This window comes from Leucoraja erinacea, chromosome 15 (assembly GCF_028641065.1).
Source record: "Leucoraja erinacea ecotype New England chromosome 15, Leri_hhj_1, whole genome shotgun sequence".
Taxonomy (NCBI): Eukaryota; Metazoa; Chordata; class Chondrichthyes; order Rajiformes; family Rajidae; genus Leucoraja; species Leucoraja erinaceus.
This window is the reverse complement of record NC_073391.1, coordinates 42,503,801-42,526,953: the sequence shown is the minus strand read 5'-3', so window position 1 is coordinate 42,526,953 and position 23,153 is coordinate 42,503,801. Positions and strand designations below refer to the sequence as shown.

The window sequence follows — 23,153 nt, the reverse complement described above, 5'->3', positions numbered from 1 at the left end:
TCTGGAACCCGCACAGTCTAGGCTGGGAAATTTGTCCTTAAGCATCATAGTCACACAGCGTGGAAACAGGCCCCTCAGCCCAACTCGCCCACACCAGCCAATATGCCCCATCTACACTAGTCCCACCTGACTACATTTGGCCCATATCCTTCCAAACCTGTCCTATCCATGTACCTGTCTAATTGTTTCTTAAATGTGGTGATAGTCCCTGCCTCGCCTACCTCCTCTGGCAGCTTGTTCCATACACCCACCACCCTTTGTGTGAATAGGTTACCCCTCAGATTCCTATTAGATCTTTCCCCTTCACCTTAAACCTTTGTCCTCTGGTTCTCGATTTTCCTTACTCTGGGCAAGAGACTCTGTGCGTCTACCCGATTTATTCCTCTCATGATTTTATACACTTCTATAAGATCACCCCTCATCCTCTTGCACGCCAAGGAATGGAGTCCCAGCCTGCTCAACCTCTCCCTGTAACTCTGGCCCTCGAGAACTGGCAACATCCTCGTAAATCTTCTCTGTACCCTTTCCAGCTTGACAACATCTTTCCTAGAACATGTTGCCCAGAACCGAACACAATACTCTAAATGCGGTCTAAATTCCAACTTTAGTGTGGTTAAATAGGGAGTTCCAGCAACTTAAAACAAGAACAGCGAGAGAATGAGAATGTATTTCCAAGTCAGGAAGGTGAGTAATTTGAAGGGAACTTGGAGCTGCCACAACTCTGGTTCAGTGATAGAGGTCGTATGTTTGGCGGTGGCTGTTTACAGTCGAAACAAGGAACTGCAGATGCGGGAATCTTGGGTAGAACGCAACGTGCAGAAACAAGGAACTGCAGATGCTGATTTACACACACACAAAAAGACACAAAGTGCTGGAGTAACTCAGCGGGAAGGGCAGCATTATGGACAGGTCTTGATCGGGTCAGGACATGGACATGGACGTGTGATGTTTTGGGTCAGGATTAGTCCAATGTTATTAGAAATGTTAAGAGTCTTAACTTGGCCATAACTTGGCTCATTGTCCTGGTGGCGGGCGGCACTGGGTTTGCGTTTCGGGGGGGCTGGCGATGTTGTTGGTGTTTTAAGTTGACTTGAAAAGACACAACGTGCTGGTGTCACTGAGTGTGAGTCGGGTTTCACTCATTATCACCTTCCCCACAGCCAACAATGGACCATTGTGGACTCCACCTTTCCTTGAGCATCGTTGCTTTTTGCAAACATTTCATTCACTTGTTCCATGTACCCTCTGGCACATGGAATAAATGAATGAAATTACCAGTTGCGAGTTTGTACGTTCTCCCCGTGACCTGCGTGGGTTTTCTCCGGGTGCTCCGGGTTCCTCCCACGCTGCCAAAACGAACGTGTTTGTAGGTTAATTGGCCTCAGTGAAGATTGTAAATTGTCCCGAGTGTGTGTGGGATAGTGTTCGTGTGTGGGGGTGGACGGGTGATCGGCGTGGACACGGTGGGCTGAAGGGCCTGTTTCTGCGCTGTATCTCTAACCTAGCTCTAAACTAAAATGCAGATTTTTGTAAACCCATCTGGTCCGAAGAAATGGTCTGAATATGGAGTAAGAGTTCATTTCTATAACAGCAGTGGGGTCTATCTGGACAGGAAATTGTTAATCTTATCTTTTGTAGCAGTGCCCTATAAAAGTCTTTCTGTGGGCGGCAGGCGTTTAAATATAATGCTGATCTTTTGCATGTGGGTTAAGTGTCATAAGATAAAAGGGGTCAAAAGGAGACTAAAGATGTTGCTGTCTATATTTAATTTAAACTTAATTGCGTACAGTTTATGAGCTTATCTGGCGTACAGATGTGAAACTATGTTCTTCTATTTTTCCCAAATTACAAGAAACCTACAATTAATATTGATGTAATTCCAATAGGATCCTGGATATAACTAGCAACCAAAGGAGAATTCATGACATCAATGTTAATCACGATGGGAATAAATAGAGTGAATGTAACAGAATCTCTTCGTGAGGGGGAGGGGATTTAAGGAACAGAGGACATGGGTTTTCGCTCAGAGGGTGGTGGGTAAATGGAACGAGCTGCCAGAGGAGGTAATTGAGGCAGGGTTGGTTAGTTAGTTTAGTTCAGAGATACAGCTTGAAAACAGACCCTTCGGCCCAGCCATGTCCGCGCCGACCAGCGATCCCTGTACACAAGCACAATCCTACACACTCGGGATAATTTACAGTATTTACCGACGACAAAGTAACCTCAAGTCAAGTCAAGTCAAGAGAGTTTATTGTCATGTGTCTCCGATAGGACAATGAAATTCTTGCTTGACCTACAAACCCACGCGGGGCACGGGGAGAACGTACAAACACCGTACAGATAGCACCCGTAGCCGGGATCGAACCCGGGTCTCTGGCGCTGTGAGGCAGCAACTCTGCTGCTGCGCCACCGTGCCAGTACTATCAATGGAATATGGACAGGAATATGGACAGGAGAGAATGAGAGGGATATGGGTCAAACACAGGCAAATGGGATTAGTTTAGATGGAGCATCGTAGCCGGCATGGATCAGTTGCACCATTGGGCCTGTTCCTGTGTTGTGTGACTATATGACCATAACATCTTCTAGCCACAGAGTGATACAGTGTGGAAACAGGCCCTTGGGCCCAACTTGCCCACAATGGCCAACATGTCCCAGCTGCACTATCCCACCGGCCTGCATTTGGTCCATATCCCTCCAAATCTGTCCTATCCATGTACCTGCCTAACTGTTTCTTAAACGTTGGGATAGACCCTGCCTCAACTACCTACTCTGGCAGCTCGCTCCATACACCCAACACCCTTTGTGTGAAAAATGTTCCCCTCAGATCTTCCTATCAAATCTTTTACCCTTCACCGTAAACCTATGCCCTATGGTTCTCGATTCACATTCTCTGGGCAAGAGACTCTGTGCATCTACCCAATCTATTCCTCTCGTGATTTTATGCACCTCTATAAGATCACCCCTTATCCTCCTGCGCTCCAGGGAATAGTGTCCCAGCCTACTCAACCTCTCCCTATAGCTCGGACCCTCGAGCCCGGGCAACATCCTCGTAAATCTTCCCTGTACCCTTTCCAGCTAAACAATATCTTTCCTGTAACTTGGTGCTCAGAACTGAACCCAATCCTCTACATGCGGTCTCACCAACGTCTTATACATCTGCAACATGACCTCCCAACTTCTATACTCAATACTCTGACTGATGGAGGCCAATGGACCAAACGCCTTCTTGACCACCTTATCTACCTGCGATTTGACCTTCAAGGAACCATGCACCTGCACTCCTAGATCCCTCTGCTCTACAACACTCCCCAGAGCCCTACCATTCACTGTGTAGGTCCTGCCCAGGTTAGACTCCCCAAAATGCAACACCTCACAATTTTCTGTATACGTTGGATTTCGACAGGTTTTGAAAATAGAGAGGCTTTGCTCTCTGTTTCCCCAAGTGAACACTTTATTGACGTGGTTCTGAGCAGTACACACGAGGTCTGTTCTGGAGACTATCCTCCAGAGATGCTGCCCGTCCCGCTGGGTTACTCCAGCTTTTTGTGTCTATCTTCAGTTTAACCCAGCATCTGCAGTTCCTTCCTACAAAAGACTGTCCTGGATCTCATCTTATAGAGGTGTACAAAATCTTGAGAGGAATAGATCGGGTAGATAGAGTCTCTTGCCCAGAGTAGGTGAATCGAGGACCAGAGGACATAGGTTGAAAGTGAGGGAAGGAAAGATTTAATAAGAACCTTCGGTGTAACTTTTTCACACAGAGGATGGTAGGTGTGTGGAACGAGTTGCCGGAGGAGGTAGTTGTGGCAGGTACTATCGCAACGTTTAAGAAACATTCCGGCAGGTACATGGATAGGACAGGTTTAGAGGGATATGGACCAAACGCAGGCAGATGGAACTAGTGTAAATGGGACATGTTGACTGGTGTGGGTAAGTTGGACAGATGGGCCTGTTTCTACACTGTATGACATTATGACTGTAACTCATACCTTGTTTGATGGGCTCTGCCAGGCTATCATAGGAGAACTGTATGTAGCGTGTTGCCCCTCAGGTTCCTATTAATCTTCCCATTTTCACCTTAAACCTATGTCCTCTGGTTCTTTATTCCCCTACTCTGCATAAAAGACTTTGTGCATTTATCCTTTCCATTCTCCTCATGATTTTGTACACCTCTGTAAGATCATCCCTGTGCTCCAAGGAATCTCTATGCTCTGAGTCCCGGCCCACTCAACCTCTCCCTGTAGCTCAGGCCCTTGAGTCCTGGCAACATCCTCGTAAATCTTAACTGCAGCCTATCCAGCTTAACACCTTTCAGATAACAGGGTGATCAGAATTGAAGGTAATATTCCAAATGTGGCCTCATCAAGGCCTTCGAAAGCCATGTATTCCCTGGGCTGCAAATAGATAGTCAAAGTAGTCAGTAGACGAGAGTGTAGGAAGGAACTGCGGATGCTGGTTTAAACCGAAGATAGACACAAAATGCTGTAGTGACTCAGTAGGTCAGACAACATCCCTGGAGAAAAGATACAGGTGACATTTCGGGTCGAGACCCTTCTTCAGACTGAATGTCACCTATTCCTTTTCTCCAGAGATGCTGTCTGACCCACTGAGTTACTCCAGCTTTTTGTGTCTATCAATAAATAGTCAAGAGTGTTTAATTGTCAATAGTAACGACAATGGAACAATGAAATTCTTACAATAATAATAATAATAATAATAATATCTTTATTATTATTTGTTTTTTTAATTGTCATTGCACATAAGTGCAATGTTTCTTGCAGTAACATAACAGGAAAAGCATCTCATATTTTGCTTGGGCAGCTTACAGCCCAGTGGTATAAGGTTTCTCTCAGTCCCTCTCTCTCTATCCCAGCCCCACCCGTCACACCAGCTTCTCATTCTCACCTAACAAACAGCTAACAATGACCTGTTTCCCTCATCACCGTTACTTTTTTGCATTCCTTTCATTCATTTGTTCTATATCTCTCTACATCACCGTCTATGTCTATCGTTTCCCTCTCCCCTGACTCTCGTCTGAGGAAGGCTCTTGACCCGAAACGTCACCCATTCCTTCTCACCAGAGATGCTGCCTGTCCCGCTGAGTTGCTCCAGCATCTTGTGTCTACAACAGGCCCATAAACACAATGCATATAGATAATATGTAATAAACACAAAAAGAATCAGTAAATTAATATCCCAATATTAATGCAACCCCCTCCCCAACCCCCGCCCAAGTCCTAGTGTAACCCAAGACAGGCTATAATTCATCAGTTGGTTTTGTGTGGTGTTCAGGAGCCTGATGGTAGTCAGGAAGAGTGTTTGACGGCACTGGGCCTGTACTCGTTGGAGTTTATAAGAATGAAGGGAGTACCTCATTGAAACGTACACAATAGTGAAAGGCCTGGATAGAGTGGATATGGAGAGTCTAGGACTAGAGATCAGAGCCGTAGAATTAAAGGATGTTCTTCTAGGGAGGAGATGAGGAGGAATTTATTTTGTCAGAGGGTGGTGAATCTGGGGAATTCTTTTCCGCAAAAGGCTGTGGAGGCTGAGACAATGGATATTTTTAAGGCAGAGATAGAGAGATTCTTGATTAGTGCGGGTGTCAGGGGTTATGGGGAGAAGGCATGACAATGGGGTTAGGAGGGAGAGATAGACCAGAGTAGACTTGATGGGCCGAATGGATTAATTCTGCTCCAATTACTTATGACCTTATGACCTTAAGAATCTATTTTTGAAGTTGGGACCTCAGAGCAGGTTTGCATGTTTGCCTTTGTTAACTTGCCTGGTACAGATGGCAACCCAGTTGCTTTAAATAGGTTAACACCTCAGCACTGTGGTTGAAAGAATATCATACTGTAATAGCTGCAGCGTTTTCTGACCTTTCATCCTTACCACACTGGAGGTTTTCTCATGTTTTGATGTCTGTTGTGCACTTTAGGAAGCCAGACGAAATATGTGTGGTACGACATTGTTAATAATGGTTGCTCATTAGGAACAAAAAGAACATAAACTGGAACGCAAACCAAGTTTCGGAGCGTTTAGAATTTTAGACTTTAGGCTTGAGAGATACAGTGCAGAAACAGGCCCTTCGGCCCACCCTGTCCGTGCCAACCAGCGATCACCCTGTACACTAGTACACTAGCACTATCCTACACACTAGGAACAATTTTCAATTTTACTAAAGCAAATTAAGTGCATAAGTTGTAGGACCAGTATTAGGCCATTCGGCCCATCAAGTCTACTCCACCGTTCGATCTATCATACCCTCTCAACCCCATTCCCCTGCCTTCTCCCCATAACCTTTGATAACCTTACTAATCAATGACCGATCAATCTCCAACGTAAAAATATGGATTAACTGTCTCCGCAGCCTTCTGTAACAATTAATTCCACAGATTCACCACCTACTGACTAAAAAAATTCCTCCTCATCTCCTTTCTGAACGTATGTCCTTTTATTCTGAGGCTGTGCCCTCTGGTCCTAGACTCTCCCACTAGTGGAAACATCCTCTCCACATCCACTCTGTCCAAGCATTTCCCTATTCGGTAAGTTTCAATGAGGTTCCCCCCTTTCAAACCCCCCCACCTCAACCTTCTAAACTCCAGTGAGTACAGGTCCAGCACAGGCAAATGCTCATCATATGGTTATCTAATCATCCCCCGGGATAATTCTCGTAATACCTCCTCAGTAAAGATATTGCTCAAAATCTTTTGCACTTCGACATTTATTTTGTCACGTTAATGGACATCGATAATCCGGAAAGCTAGTAGTAAAGAATAAACAAGATACACACAAAAAGCTGGAGTAACTCAGCGGGTCAGGCAGCATCTCTGGAGAGAAGGAATGGGTGTTGTTTCAGGTCGAGACACTTCTCTCCAGAAATGCTGCCTATCGCGGGGGAGCGGGGTTATGGAGGGAGGGAAGGGAGTGACTGAGGGTAGGGGAAAGGAGATGGAGGGAGAGGTGAGGGAGGGAGTGTGGGAGGGGGAGGAGGAGAGGGGAAAGAAGAGGGAGGGTGAAGAGCAGGGGGAGGGAGATGAGGGGGAATGGAGGAGGATAGGGGTAGGAAGAGCGATGGTGAGGCGCAGTTGGGGGACGGTTGCCGTGGCTCGCATCGCAATGCAGATCTCTGGCGTCACAACGGGAACTCCTCAGCCGTGCCTGCGCAGTTGGGGGCTATGGGTGAGTGGTGGAATATTGTCTTGGTGGATGGGGACCCAACGGGTCCGCACCTGGTCTAGTGGAAATTAAAATCGAGAGAGATGGGCAAGAAAACTGGGTGGCAGCACCCTACAGCATCAGAGACCCGGGTTTGATCTTGACTATGGGTGCAGTCTGTACAATTTGTACATTCTCCCCGTGGCCTGCGCGGGGGTTTTCTCCGGGATCTCCGGTTTCCTCCCGCACTCCGAAGACGTACAGGTTTGCAGTTAATTGTCTTGTAATTGACTTATTATTATTTATTCAAATCGTTTGCTATGTCACTCTTCCAGGGAGATGCTAAATGCATTTCGTTGTCTCTGTACTGTACACTGACAATGACAATTAAAATTGAATCTGAATCTGAATCTGAATCTGAATTTGGTGTAAATGTAAAAATTGTCCCTTGTGTGCGTGGGGTTAGTATTGATGTGCTGGGACCGCTGGTCGACGCGAACCCGGTGGGCCGAAGGGCCTGTTTCCGCGCGCTGTACCTCTAAACCAAACTGAACTGAAAACCACCAAGGTGGTAGCACCCATGTTAATAAAACCTGAACAAGGACCTGTGTGTGTTAAAAAATCATTCCGGACCCAGCGGCTGGCCTGAGATGAAGGGAGCATTCTGGTTTTGTTTCCTTTGGTAAGACATCAAATTTACTCCGTTTTATTTATTTCTGGCAAGCAGTTAAAACAAGCAAAGGCTGGCCAATGACTGGTGCGACATCCAGGGCAAGCCGGCCCCGGCTTGTCGACCTTGTAAGGCAAGGAGTTACAGTAACGATTGCGGTGGGGCATGGCATCTCCCTCAAGTTCAGCGGCAGCAAGAGGCAGCTCCCGATGATTTTTACATCACAGGTGATAGGAAAACTAGACGCAACTTGTACATTTGGCAGCATTGTTGACTTTAGGCCTGCCAGGGAGCTCAGGGTAGGAAATAAATTCTTGAGCGCAGTTTGAAGAACATTTGCCCTCCCACACGACATTATATTTAGATTTTTTTTCTCTCTCTCCAGCTGAATAAAATGCAATTTTTCGGCTTCTTTTGGAGCCCACTGCGTCTTTCTGTTTTTCGAGTGGAAATGCTGTTTACTCTGGAAGGCCCGACGGAGATCGTATACATAAGAAACGCAGTCACAGGAAATTCAATCTAAATTTCATTCTGTTTGTTGTGAGGCCAACTCAGAACAGGTTGGATTCAATATTTATAGGAGGCGGCAAGGAAACAGGAAGTGGGGGAGGGGAGGAGGGGGAGAGGTGAGGTGGGGAGGAGGGAGTTAAACGCTCCACTTCTCCATTGCTTGCCCCAGAGAAGGGTCAAGTTGGGAGAGAGACTTGCTGCCAAGCAGGAAGTCCAATGGATGTGGAGTCTTGTCAGGGAATGGGATGGACAGTATATCTTGAACCGAAGAGAGACACAAAGTGCTGGAGCAGCTCAGCGGGTCAGGCAGAACCTCTGGAGGAAAGGGTGACCAGGAATGAGTAGGTTAACCTACGGTGAGCGTTTGTCGGCACAGGGAGTTTAGGAGAATGAGGGGGGACCTCATTGAACCATACAGAATAGTGAAAAGCCTGGATAGAGTGGATGTGGAGAGGATGTTTCCACTGGTGGGTGAGTCTAGGACTAGAGGTCATAGTCTCAGAATTAAAGGACGTTCTTTTAGCGAGAAGATGAGGAGAAATTTATTTAGTCAGAGGGTGGTGAATCTGCGGAATTCTTTGCCACAGAGCGCTGTGGAGGCCAAGTCAGTGGATATTTTTAAGGCAGAGATAGATGGATTTTTGATTAGTACGGGTGTCAGAGGTTATGGGGAGAAGGCAGGAGAATGGGGTTGAGAGGGAAAGATAGATCAGCCACGATTGAATGACGGAGTAGACTAGATGGGCCGAATGGGCTAATTCTACTCCTATAATAGACAATAGGTGCAGGAGTAGGCCATTTGACCCTTCGAGCCAGCACCGCCATTCACTGTGATCATGGCTGATCATCCCCAATCAGTACCCCGTTCCTGCAATCTCCTCATATCCCCTAACTCCGCTATTTTTATGAGCCCTATCTAGCTCTCTCATGAAAGCATCCAGAAAACCTGCCTCCACCACCTCCGCTAACTTATGAATTTAGTTTTGTTCAGTTTAGTTTATGGTCATGTGTACTGAGTTTAGTTTAGTTTTTTAGTTTAGTTTAGAGATAGAGCGCGGAAACAGACCCTTCGGCCCACCGGGTCCTCACCGAGCAGCGATGCCCGCACATCAACACTATCCTACACACACACGAGGGACAGTTTTCACATTTACCAAGCCAATTTACTTACAGGCGGGTACATCTTTGCAGTGTGGGGGGAAACCAATGATCTTGGAGAAAATGCACGCAGGCCACGGGGAGAACGTACAAACTCCATACAGGCAGCACCTGTAGTTGAGATCGAACCCGAGTCTCCGGCGCTGCAAGCGCTGTAAGGCAGCAACTCTACCTCTGCGCCACCGTGGCCGTCCAATGCTTACAGTGGAAAGCTTTTTTATTGCGTGCTGCCCAGTCGTGATTGCTGGGCGGCGCGGACTCAGTGGTCCGAAGGGTCCCCCCTTTTTCATGCTGTATCCCTGAATGGTTTGCCCCATGAGCATGCGATTGCATGCGCCAAGCGCGACATAACGTGGTCGCTTGAGCCGTACGGCCTCGCGGGGCAGGTCCCACTTCGATCGCCGGAGCCGTATGGAGTTGCTGGTCCCGACATCGCGCGGGGCTCCGAAAAACTGACAGTCCAAAAATTCCGCGCGGCAACGGCCTGCCGGCCCGCAGCCGCTTTGAGGCCGTACGAACCGCCTCGACGGGCATGAGCAGCGTCTCGACACCGTACGCAGCGTCTTGACAGCGTACGCCAAGCGCGAACTTCCCGCGGACTTCGCTCGAACTTCACGTCAACTCGTATGGGATCACTCGACCTCCGTACGGCCCCCGCTTGCGGTTTGGTCACGCTTGCCGCATGCAGTCGCATGCTCGTGAGACAGGCTCTTAAATCACCTGGAAATTCCACACCCATGGTCAGGATTGAACAGGGATCGCTGGAGCAGTGAGGCAGTAGAACCACTGCTCTCTGTGCGACCCCCCTGAGTTCTCTCCCGGTGGCCTGGCTAATATTTATCCTTCAGCCAAATAAGAAATGTTCATAATTAGGTCATGCGCTCATTATTATTTATGGGTCCTAGCTGTGTGTAAATTGGCCGCTGCTCTCCCCACTGTACAAACGTGAATGAAATTAGACTCGTTCATTGGCAGTAGCGTTCTGTCACGAAAAGTGCCATTCAGATGTGAGAATATGCTTTCCGTTTTCCAAAAATGTAAAATTGGAAATGCGCACACAACATATATGCAGTCTTTTGTAGGAAGGAACTGCAGATGCTGGTTTAAACCGGAGATGGACGTGAAAACGCAGTGGGACAGCCAGCATCTCTGGAGAGGAATGGTGACGTTTCGGGTTGAGACCCTTCTTCAGACTAGTCTTTCGGGTCTAGTCTGTCGGTTCGTTCGAGAACCCTTCTTCATCAGTCTGAAGAAGGGTTTCGGCCCGAAACTTTGCCCATCTCCTTTGCTCCATAGATGCTGCTGCACCCGCTGAGTTTCTCCAGCATTTTTGTGTATCTTCGATTTTCCAGCATCTGCAGTTCCTTCTTAAACCCTTCTTCAGACTAGTCCAAAATGTCACCCATTCCTTCTCCCCAGAGATGCTGCCTTTTTCCGCTGAGTTACTCCAGCTTTTTTTTGTGTCCACCTTATGTGTGCTCATCCATGCAAACATCTGTTTTATCATTTAATTGAAAGTCGTAATACTCAAGCCAAGCTGTGAAGCAACGTCCGACGTCCGACGTCACTCTGCCAAGTCGTATAAAACCAACGTTTAAAGGTATCTTGGCAGGGGAGGCATGGTAAAGTTCTCCGTGTTGTTCGGCACATCTGTAACACCACAATCCGACGTCAATGTGCAGGGAATGGAGGGATGTGGATCGCGAGCAGGCAGAGGAGATTAGTTTACCCTGGCGTCATGTTCGGCACGGACATTGTGGGCCGAAGGGCCTGTGCTACACTGTGTTGCACAGTCATAGAGGCTTACAGTGTGTAAACCAGGCCTTCGGCCCAACTTGTCCACGACGACCAACAAGCCCCATCCATACTAGTCCCACCTGCCTGCATATGTGCCCATATCCCTCCAAACCCATCCCATCCACGTTCCAGTCTATAGAGAGACACAAAGTGCCGGAGTAAATCAGCGGGTCTCTGGAGAAAAGGTATGGGTGACGTTTCGGGCCGGGACCCTTCCTCAGACTGACCCAAAACGTCGCCCATCCTTTTTCGCCAGGGATGCTGCCCAACCCGCTGAGTTACTCCAGCACTTTGTGTCTATATTTGGTATAAACCAGCATCAACAGAACCTTGTTTCCACATGTATCTGCTCAACTAACTCCTCCAGCAGCTCGATTCATATACCTACCACTCTATGTGTAAAACGTTACCCCTCAGGTTCCTAGTAAATCTTTCCCCCCTCACCTTAAACCCATGGCTTAATGGTTCTTTGACAAGATTTCACTTTACAAGATGTTTGTGTTCTCTGCACACAATGAACTTTGGAGGAAAGGTTTGTGGTTGCACCCTTTCTCCGTTTATTAGAGTCACAGCATCATACAGCCATTCGGCCCAACTTGCCCATGCCGACCAAGATGTCCCATCTACATTAGTCCCACCTGCCTGCGTTTTGGCCCATATCTGTCTAGACTTTTCCTATCAATGTACCTGTCCAAATGTCTTATAAATGTTGTTATAATATTTGTCTCAACCTCCGGCTCAGCGGCAGAGCCACTGCCTCACAGCGCTAGAGACCCGGGATCGATCCTGACCTCCGGTGCTGTCCGTGTGGAGTTTGCACGTTATCCCAGTGACCTCCTGGTGTTCCGTTTCACCCCACATGCAAAAGATCAGTGGGTTTGTTGGTTAATTGGCCTTTAAAAATTGCCCCCAGTGCGCCGGGAGTGGATGCGGGAGTGGGATTACATGGAACCAGTGTGTGCGGGTGATCGATGGTCGGCGTGGACTCGGTGGGCATAAGGGCCTGGTTCACTGCTGTATCTCTCAACGCAGCTAAAGTTAACAAAATGGCCATCTATCATTGACAACAGAGGAGTCAGATTCTACTGTACATTTTTGGCAGCCTATGCTTAAGTGAAGAAGCCAATCTTTTAGATTTGGCTCACAAAACTGTATAGATATCTAACAGCTCCCAGATTTCATCAGCCACATGCCAAGTAGTTATATAACCATTACTTGAATGCTTCTGACCTCCTTTGACTACCTGAAGGATGTGGAAACTTTGGAGAGGGTGCAGAAGAGGACATTAGTTTAGTTTAGAGATACAGCGCAGAAACAGGCCCTTCGGCCCACCGAGTCAGCGTCGACCAGCGATCCCTGCACACTCACACTACCCCACACACACCTGGGACAATTATTTACACTTGTACCGAACTAATTAACCTACAAACCTGGACGTCTTTGGAGTGCGGGAGGAAACCGAAGATCTTGGAGAAAACCCACGCAGGTCACAGGGAGAACGTACAAACTCCGTACAGGCAAGCGCCCGTGGTCGGGATCGAACCCGGGTCTCCAGCACTGCAAGGGCGGTAAGGCAGCAACTCTACCGCTGCGCCACCGTGCCGCCCCATATTGGCCGCAAGGACAGGTTGGACAATCGGGGATGGTTTTCTCTGGAATGTCACAGGTTGAGGCCGGCACGGTAGACTTGCTGCCTTACGGCGCCAGAGACCCGGGTTCGATCCTGACAATGGGTGCTTGTCTGTACGGAGTTTGTCTGTTCTCCCCTTGACCTGCGTGTATTTTCCCCAGGAGCTCCCACACTCCAAATATGTACAGGTTTGTGGGTTAATTGCTTTGGGTAAAATTGGCCCTAGCGTGTGTAGGATAGTGTTAATGTGCAGAGGATCGCTGGTCGGCGCTGTGGGCCGAAGGGCCAGTTTCTGCGCTGTATCTCTAAACTGAGCAAAGAGAAGTATATAAAATTATGAGAGGCAGAGATAGGATAGACATTCAGAACCTTTTTCCCAAGGCGGAAATGTCAAAGACTAAAGGGCATAGCTTTAAGGTGAGAGGGACCAAGTTTAGTTTAGTTTAGTTTAGTTTAGTTTAGTTTAGTTTAGAGATACAGCACGGAACAGGCCCTTCAGCCCACCGAGTCCGCACTGCCCAGCGATCCCCGTACACCAGCACTATCCCACCCACTAGGGACAATTTACAATCTGTACTGAAGCCAATCAACCCACAAACCTGTACGTAGTTGGAGTGTGGGAGTATGAAACCGGAGGAAATGCACGTGGTCACGGGGGGGACGCACAAGCTCCGCACAGACAGCACCCGTAGTCGGGATCGAACCCAGGTCTCTGCCGCCGTAAGGCAACACCTCTACCGCTGCGCCACCGTGCTGCACATGCACTTTTCTGAAGCAGTTTGTGCTAATCGGAGATTGTGTTCAGGTAAGGCGATACTTTACTGAACTGTATGCAAAAAAAAGAATTAATTGTCCTTTGGCCATTCCACTTAAAGTAGATTTGATTAGCAGTTGATTCTGGACCAGAGTGTTTCAGTATTCCTTCACGTCACAATTGCCACCTTTAGACTTCCTGACTGTGACTGTGACTGCTTTGGATGTGGCACGGTGGCACAGCGGTAGAGTTCCTGCCTTAACAGCGCCAGAGACCCGGGTTCGTTCCTGACCACGGGTGCTGTCTGTATGGAGTTTGTACGTTCTCCCCGTGACCTGCGCGGGTTTTTTCTCCGGGTGCCCCAGTCTCCTCCCACACTCCAAAGACGTACAGGTTTGTGAGGTTAATCTGCTTGGTAAAAGTGTAAATTGTCCCTCTTGTGTGTAGGACTGTGCAAGTGTACGGGGTGATCGCTGGTCGGCACGGACTCAGTGGGCCGAAGGGCCTGTTTCCTCGCTGTATCTCTAAAGTCCAAAGACTTCACCCTTCCCTCGCTCTTTGAGTTCCATCGGCTGTTCTATCCTTGAAGAAAATGAATAGGCGACGTTTCGGGTCGAGACCCTTCTTCAAGGTCTCAACCTGAGATGTCACCCATTCCTTCTCTCCAGAGATGCTGCCTGTCCCGCTGAGTTACTCCAGCGTTTTGTGTCTATCTTCGGTTTTGCAGTTCCTTCCTACACATTTTGTCAGCTGTACCATCCTCATTGTCCTGTTATGATCTCACCTCCTATTAGCAAGATATTTATTGGGGCAATAAAATTTTAATACTGTGGGCTTTCATAGTCAATCTAGTGGTACAGAAGCGCATTTGTGTTGCTAACCTATTTCAAATACATTAAAGGACTGATGGGCTTAAATGCTCGTTCAGTGTTGATTGTGGATTGTCAGCGTGGATTGTGCACAATAGATCTTGTCTCCTGAGAACCGGCTTGATGTTACTTAAGTTCAATTTATATTTGACCCCTAACACCCATCAGAGGCACGGCTCACCCACCCCATCTGTCTGCTGGATTTCAACCCCAGCCTCATTAATAAACACTCGATAATGCATTGGTGTGAAGCAGTCGTAATTCAGATGGCACAGTGGCGCAGCTGATAGAGCCCCTTCCCCGCAGCGACAGTGAGCTCGGTTCGATCCTGACCTCGGGTGCTGTCCGGGTGGAGTTTGCACGTTCTCCCCGTGACCGCGTGGGTTTCTTCCGGGTGCTCCGGTTTCCTCCCTAAGATGTGCAGGGTTTAGGTCAATTGGCCTCTGTAAAATTGCCGTGGTGGAAAAGCTCGTGGGCTCCTGAGATCCTGAGAGCGATGCCGTCTGGAGCTGGTAGGGCCACCCATGGCAGTAAGGTCGAGGGGGGAGGTCTCTGACAAAGACCTCAACGGTGGAACAGGCGGAGGACGATGGCTGACCTTAGTGGAGCGTCACAACGGCTGGGAAGGCGGATGAAGGCTGCAGCAGAAAAGGGTCTCCGGTCGTCTTGGACTCCATGCCACTGGATCCTGACCGAGATCTGTCAAGGACCGTTGGGTGGCTGTCTGTGCACCAGTCTCCCCACGTTAAACAAAGTCACGCACAGGCATCCTCCATATAGGGATTAGCACCCTGGAGACACCCATGGTCACCCATGGGGCCTAAGAAGGGAGAAAAAAAATCCTAGTGTGTAGGGAGTGAATGAGAAAGTGGGATGACATTGAATTAGTGTGAACGCTAGATCGATGGCCAGTGTGGACTCGATGGGCCGAAGGGCCTGTTTCCATGCAGCATCTCTAAACTAAACTAAACATAGAAACATAGAAATTAGGTGCAGGAGTAGGCCATTCGGCCCTTCGAGCCTGCACCGCCATTCAATATGATCATGGCTGATCATCAACTCAGTATCCCGTACCTGCCTTCTCTCCATACCCTCTGATCCCCTTGGCCACAAGGGCCAAATCTAACTCCCTCTTAAATATAGCCAATGAACTGGCCTCAACTACCCTCTGTGGCAGAGAGTTCCAGAGATTCACCACTCTCTGTGTGAAAAAAGTTCTCCTCATCTCGGTTTTAAAGGATTTCCCCCTTATCCTTAAGCTGTGACCCCTTGTCCTGGACTTCCCCAACATCGGGAACAATCTTCCTGCATCTAGCCTGTCCAACCCCTTAAGAATTTTGTAAGTTTCTATAAGATCCCCTCTCAATCTCCTAAATTCTAGAGAGTATAAACCAAGTCTATCCAGTCTTTCTTCATAAGACAGTCCTGACATCCCAAGAATCAGTCTGGTGAACCTTCTCTGCACTCCCTCTATGGCAATAATGTCCTTCCTCAGATTTGGAGACCAAAACTGCACGCAATACTCCAGATGTAAACGAGTCAAAGAAACATTAATTGGGTATGTTATAAATAAATAATGATTTTAGGTCACAACTCAAAACAGTGAACAGATACCCGGGTTTGATCCTAACTGAAGGCGCTGTCTGTGTGGAGTGTGCACGTTCTCGACCCGAAACGTCACCAATTCCTTCTCTCCATAGATGCTGCCTCACCTGCTAAGTTACTCCAGCATTTTGTGTCTATCTTCGACTTTACCAGCATCTGCAGTTCTTTCTTACATGGATCTGCAGGTTAATTGGCCTTTGTAAAAATGCCTCAAAGCGTGTCATGAGTGGCTGAGAAAGTGGGATAAGATAGAACTAGTGTGAACTTGGTGGGCCGAAGGGCCTGTTTCCATAGACACTAAATGCTGGAGTAACCCAGCAGCTTCTCTGGAGAAAATGGACTGGTGGCGTTTTCGAGCTGAGACACTTCTGCAGATTGATTGTAGATGGGGACGGACTGGAAGCAAGAAAATAACCAGGACAAAGCAGGGCTGGCAACAGGTAGGGAGGTTCCCTGATAGTCCGATTGTTGGCTCGGGACAGTGGGATCCCAGAACGGATACATCGTTGTGAACTATGGAACTGTGGCACTGGTTGATCGACTTTTAATGGAGGAAGGGGGGAGGGTGGAGGGGAGTGTTTGTGTAAGTTGCCTAAAATTAGAGGTTTCATACGTTTGTTCATACCACTGGGTTTTAAGCTACCCAAGCGAAATATGAGGTGCACGCTGTATTTCTAATGTAATCTAAACTAGGCAAAACTAGTTCTGCGGCACGGTGGCGCAGCGGTAGAATTGCTGCCTTACAGCGCTTGCAGCGCCGCAAACCCGGGTTCGATCCAGACCACGGGGTGCTGTCTGTACGGAGTCTGCACGTTCTTCCCGTGACCCACGTGGATTTTCCCCGAGATCTTCGGTTTCCTCCCACACTCCAACGACATACAGGTTTGCAGGTTAATTGGCTTGGTATGAGTGTAAATAGTCCCTAAGGTAGTCACAAAAAGCTGGAGTAACCCAGGTCGACAGAATTCTCTCCAGAGATGCTGCCCGTCCCGCTGAGTTACTCCAGCTTTTTGTATCTACGTTTGGTTTGGTTCCTTCCTTCCCTGTAAATAGTCCCTGGTGTGCGGCGTAGTGCTAGTATGCAGGGATCGCCGGTCGGCGCGGACTCGGTGGGCCGAAGGGCCTGTTTCCACGCTGCATTTCTAAACTAAACAAAATATTAATTGCATCTGTTGTATACAAATAATTTAATTTTGGGTCACAACCTCTCTCATCTTTCTTTCCACAGTTATAAGCGAGTCACAAAGGCAAAGACTAGAAGCTGTAAGATTCTCCTCACGGTTTGCGTTGGCCCTATTCTACGAAGCAGGCACTCGTATTGATGAGCCCTGGGCCGCAAAGTATATCGTCGACAACCCCTGCATCCGCTTCATTTCCATCGACAGTAAGAAGCGCAGTTCAGGTCAGTTCTGCCATTCTTCTTCCCTGTAACAACAGGTAAAGAGCGGACATTTTAAAGGTATTCCGTTGTCACAGATGTGCCATTGTTTTCCACGCCTCTGGATGGTGCATAGAGTTAGAGTCATGCAGCTTGGAAACATGCCCTACTGCCCAACTTACCCATACTGACCAACATGTCCCATCTAATCTAGCGTGGCACGGTGGCGCAGTGGTAGAGCTGCTGCCTCACAGCACCAGAGACCCGGGGTCCGATCCCGACTATGGATGCTGTCTGTACGGAGTTTGTATATTCCACCCGTGACCTGCGTGGGTTTTCCCCGGGTGCTCCGGTTTCCTCCCGCACCCAAAGCCGTACATGTTTGCAGGTTAATTGGCTTCAGTCAATTGTAAATTGTCCCTAGTGTGTAGGATAGTGTTTGATTGCTGGTTGGCGCGGACTTGGTGGGCCGAAGGGCCGGTTTCCGCGCTCTATCTCTAAAACTAAAACAGTCCCACCTGCCCGCGTTTGGCCCATATCCCTCTAAACCTGTCCTATCCACGCACCGTCTTTGTGTTTCTTAAATGCTGTGATCGTCCCTGCTTCAACTACCTCCTGCGGCAGCGCGATGCATACACCTACCACCCTTTGTGTCGAAACCCCTCAGGTTCCTAACAAATCTGTCGGCTGTATTGAAAGAAATCAGAGAAGTCAAAGTGTAGAAACAAGGAACTGCAGATGCTGGTTTACCGAAAAAAAAAGATACAAAGTGCTGGAGTAACTCAGCGGTCAGGCAGCATCTGTGGAGAACAATGATAGGTGATGTTTTGGGTCAGGATCTTTCTTCTGACAAATTATCCTTTCTTCATCATGACTATCTGAAGAATTTGTGTCAAAACAAGGAACTGCAGATACTGGTTTACACAAAAGGAGGCAAAGTGCTGGAGTAACTTAGCGGGTCAGGCAGCATCTCTTGAGAACGTGTACATTTTTAGTTTTCATTTTTTAGTTTTTGTGTTAGAGATGCCCTGTGCCGACCAGCGACGGCTCCGTACACTAGTCCTGTCCTACACACGAGAGGACTAGTGTACGGGGCAGAAGTTTAGGGGTAACATGAGTGGGAACTTCTTTACTCAGAGTGGTAGCGGTGTGGAATGAGCTTCCAGTGGAAGTGGTGGCGGCAGGTTCGTTGGTATCATTTAAAAATAAATTGGATAGGCATATGGGTGAGAAGGGAATGGAGGGTTATGGTATGAGTGCAGGCAGGTGGGACTAAGGGAAAAAAGTTGTTCGGCACGGACTTGTAGGGCCGAGATGGCCTGTTTCCATGCTGTAATTGTTATATGGTTATATGAGAGGCAACTTACAGTGCGGGCGGAAACCGGAGTGCCTGGAGAAAACCCACGCAGGTCACAGGGTAGAACGTACAAACTCCATACAGACAGCACCCAAGGTCGGGATCGAACCCGGGTCTCTGGCGCTGCAAGGCAGCAACTCTACCGCTGTGCCACCGTGGCGCCCGCTAGGGTCTATGTGTCTAAGTGACTATCTCAAAGCCTTTTAATTGTCACAAGTTTAGTTTAGAGATAGAGCGTGGAAGCAGGCCCTTCGGCCCATCGAGTCCATGCTGACAAGCGACCGTCGCTCACCTACACTATCCTACACGCACTGGAGACCATTTGCAATTACACCAAGTCAATTAACCTACAATCCTGTATGTCTTTGGAGTGTGGGAGGAAACCGGAGTCACTGTTGTAAGTGCCTCCACCACCACCCCTGGCAGTATCTTCCAGGCACCCTCCACGCCTCTCTAAAAAACTTGCCCGCACATCTCCTTTAAAGTCTGCCCCTCTCACCTTGAAACTATGTCCCCTATACTTTGACATTTCCACTCTGACCGTCTAAATCTCTCATAATCATACACACTTCTATCAGGATAAACACAAAAGTAACTCAGCAGGGCTAGACCCAAAACGTCAACCATTCCTTCTCTCCGGATATGCTGCCTGTCCTGGCAGCAAGTCTCCCTCTCTCAATCTGTCCCTTCTTTGTGGCAAGTAAAGGGAGCGTTTAACTCCCCCGCTCCCCCACTCCCCACCTCTTCAGACTGAAGAAGGGTCTCGACTGAAAACGTCACCCATTCCTTCACTCCAGAGATGCTGCCTGTCCCGCTGAGTAACTCCAGCATTTTGTTTCCTTTGGAGTGCGGGTGGAGCACCCGGAGAAAACCCACGCAGGTCGCGGGGTAGAACGTGCAAACTCCGTACAGACAGCACCCAAGGTCAGGATCGAACCCGGGTCTCTGGCGGTGTGAGGCAGCGACTCTACCACTTCACCGCCCCAGATGGGTGCCGTTTCGGGTCGGGACCCTTATTCAAACACAATAATTATTTGTACCCTTCCTTCTGTTGGGGCCGTGTAGAGTCGCCTGAAGTTGGGCCCTCGGTGGTCGTTCACACCACGGTTCAATTTGGAGCGGAAAATGTGGATAAAGAGAAGGGAGACGTGGAACCTCTGATCCTCGAGCAGCTGCAGAAGGTACTGCCAGCACTTCCAAAGCCCACCAGCATCAAGTGCCACAAGTGGAGATTCTCACAGGTAACCTGCCCTCAGTCGAGCTCTCCAGTTCCCATCTGAAATCAAATCTGTGCAGGAAAAATGTTCCCAATGATGGGGGAGTCCAGAACCAGGGGCCACAGTCTAAGAATAATGGGGTAGGCCATTTAGAACTGAGATGAGAAAAAACGTTTTCACCCAGAGAGTTGTGAATTTGTGGAATTCTCTGCCACAGAGGGCGGTGGAGGCCAATTCACTGGTTGAATTGAGAAGAGAGTTAGACAGATCTCTAGGGGCTAACGGAATCAAGGGATATGGGGAGAAGGCAGGCACAGGTTACTGATTGTGGATGATCACCCATGATCACAATGAATGGCGGTGCTGGCTCGAAGGGCCAAATGTCCTCCTCCTGCACCTATTTTCAATGTTTCTCGTTTTAGTTTAGTCTAGTTTAGAGATACAGCGAGGAAAGGCGACCCTCGGCCCACCACGTCCGCGCCGACCAGCGATCTCCGCACATCAACACCATCCTACACACACGAGGGACAATTTACAATTGGCCAACAAACCTGTACGTCTAAAAATTGAGGGCTCAAACAATTTTATATACTTTATGTCGACAGTTTTGCATTAAAATGGTGATGAAATTGCCAACGAGACAGAGGGAGTATTTGGCCGGGTGCTGGTTCAAACCGAAGATAGACACAAAATCCCGGAGTAACTCAGGCGGCATCTCTGGAGAAAAGGAATAGGTGACGTTTCCGGTCGAGAACCTTCTTCAGACATTTGCTGAACTGCATCCCAAAAATAGGAACGTCATCGCACAGAAGGCACAATAATGTACCATTGAACTCACGGCTATATATATATATATATATATATATATAGCCGTGAGTTCAGTTGTACAATATATATATATATGGTTCAATAGGTGGGAGGAGATAAATGATGATCTTTTCGAGGTCATCAAAGTGGAGGAATCGTTTTATTTTAGCTATCGTCCGAAGCTGAAAGAAGCTAGCTTTTAGCACGGCATTGACTTCAAGTCAAGTCAAGTCAAGTCAAGTTTATTTGTCACATACACATACGAGATGTGCAGTGAAATGAAAGTGGCAATGCTCGCGGACTTTTGTGCAAAAGACAAACAACAAAACAACCAAACAAATTATAAACACAATCATAACACACATATTCTTTTACATAATAAATAATGGAAGGAAAAACGTTCTGTAGAGTTAGTCCCTGGTGTCAAATTTTGACTTGTTTGTCAAATTTCAGTGCTGAGTCAAATATCACGCTGAGGTTTTTGACGTGAGGCTTGAGTAGTGGGGTTAGGCTGCCTGCTATCATTTTGATTGAGTCCGAGGGGCCGAGAAGGATGACCTCAGACTTACTCTCATTTAGTCGTTTCTCTCATCCCTAACCAGTCTGAAGAAAGGTCGGCAAGGAAACAGGCCCTTCGACCTATTGGGTCCATGCCGACCATCGATCGCCCGCTCACACTTACATAGAAACATAGAAACATATAAAATAGGTGCAGGAGTAGGCCATTCAGCCCTTCGAGCCTGCACCGCCATTCAATATGACCATGGCTGATCATCCAAAGTATCCTGTACTTCTCTCCATACCCCCTGATCCGAAACATCTAACTCCCTCTTAAATATAGCCAATGAACTGGCCTCAACTACCTTCTGTGGTAGAAACGTCACCCCTTCCTTCTCTCCAGAGATGCTGCCCGTACCCACTGAGTTACTCCAGCTTTTTGTCTCTACCAGTGGTATGAACGTGGATTTATCTAACTTGGTAACCCATGCTTTTACTCTCTCTCCGTCTCTCTCCCACCCTAGCTGTCGTACTAGTTTCACTATTGTCCTGTTGAGTTTCATTGTCTATATAACTCGTTGTCACCTAGCCCACAGCCCGCTTCCATCATCATTGTTGTTTTTTATATATATCATTCATTCATTTGTTCTATATCACCGTCTATATCTCTCGTTACCCTTTACCCTGACTCTCAGTCTGAAGGAGGGTCTCGACCAGAAACGTCACCCATTCCCTCTCTTCAGAGATGCGTCCCGCCCCGCTGAGTCACTCCAACTTTTTGTGTCTATCTGCGGTTTCAACCAGCACCTGCAGTTCCTTCTTACACATATATTTATATTTATGTATATATTTGTAATTTTCTTGCAGGTCACTGAGGCAGTCTCCAGTGAGCCAGGGCAAATGACCCTCAGCATTCAGCCACTGCTGGTGGTAGGGGGAGACAGCTTTACCCACTCCAATTTTGACGGCTGTGTGGAGTCGGCCTTGGCTGTCTTGAATGTATTCAAATGTCATTTTTAAGCAGTTTACTTTATTGTCACGTGTAGCGAGGTAGCGTGGGAAGTTTTTGTTGCGTGCTAACCAGTCAGCAGGAAGCCAATACATGATTACAATCAAGCCATTCGCAGTGTACAGATATCCATCTTGTATCTAAGTATTTGAATGAAGGAAGGTATGAATAAATGAATGAATAGACAATAGACAATAGGTGCAGGAGTCGGCCATTCGGCCCTTCGAGCCAGCATCGCCATTCAATGTGATCATGGCTGATCATCCCCAATCAGTACCCCGTTCTTGCCTTCTCCCCATATCCCCTGACTCCGCTATCTCTTCCAGAACAAGGGGTCACAGTTTAAGGATAAGGGGGAAATCTTTTAGGACCGAGATGAGGAAAACCTTTTTCACGCAGAGAGTGGTGAATCTCTGGAATTCTCTGCCGCAGAAGGTAGTTGAGGCCAGTTCTTTGGCTATATTTAAGAGGGAGTTAGATGTGGCCCTTGTGGCTAAAGGGATCAGGGGGTATGGAGAGAAGGCAGGAACAGGATACTGAGTTGGATGATCAGCCATGATGAATGGCGGCGCAAGCACGAAGGGCCGAATGGCCTACACCTGCACCTATTTTCTATGTTTCTATTTTTAAGAGCCCCATCTAGCTCTCTCTTGAAAGTATCCAGAGAACCGGCCTCCACCGCCCCCTGAGGCAGAGAATTCCACAGACTCACAACTCACTGTGTGAAAAA

The 23,153-nt window shown here is 48.0% G+C and overlaps 1 protein-coding gene across 2 annotated transcripts in view; it reads left to right on the top strand.

Annotated features, from left to right (window-relative positions):
* rnls (renalase, FAD-dependent amine oxidase) overlaps window positions 1-22,534 on the top strand; it is a 93,834-nt gene extending 71,300 nt beyond the window's left edge. Inside the window, exons 5-7 of one of the 2 annotated variants that reach the window (XM_055647263.1) lie at window positions 17,386-17,559; window positions 19,958-20,073; window positions 22,282-22,534. In XM_055647263.1, the coding sequence (XP_055503238.1) occupies window positions 17,386-17,559; window positions 19,958-20,073; window positions 22,282-22,434 (443 nt within the window). In that variant the 3' untranslated portion in view covers window positions 22,435-22,534. Of the gene's footprint in view, window positions 1-17,385; window positions 17,560-19,957; window positions 20,134-22,281 lie in introns of both variants that reach the window. The other variant, XM_055647262.1, reaches the window with a different exon arrangement.
* The last annotated feature ends 619 nt before the right edge of the window (window positions 22,535-23,153 follow it).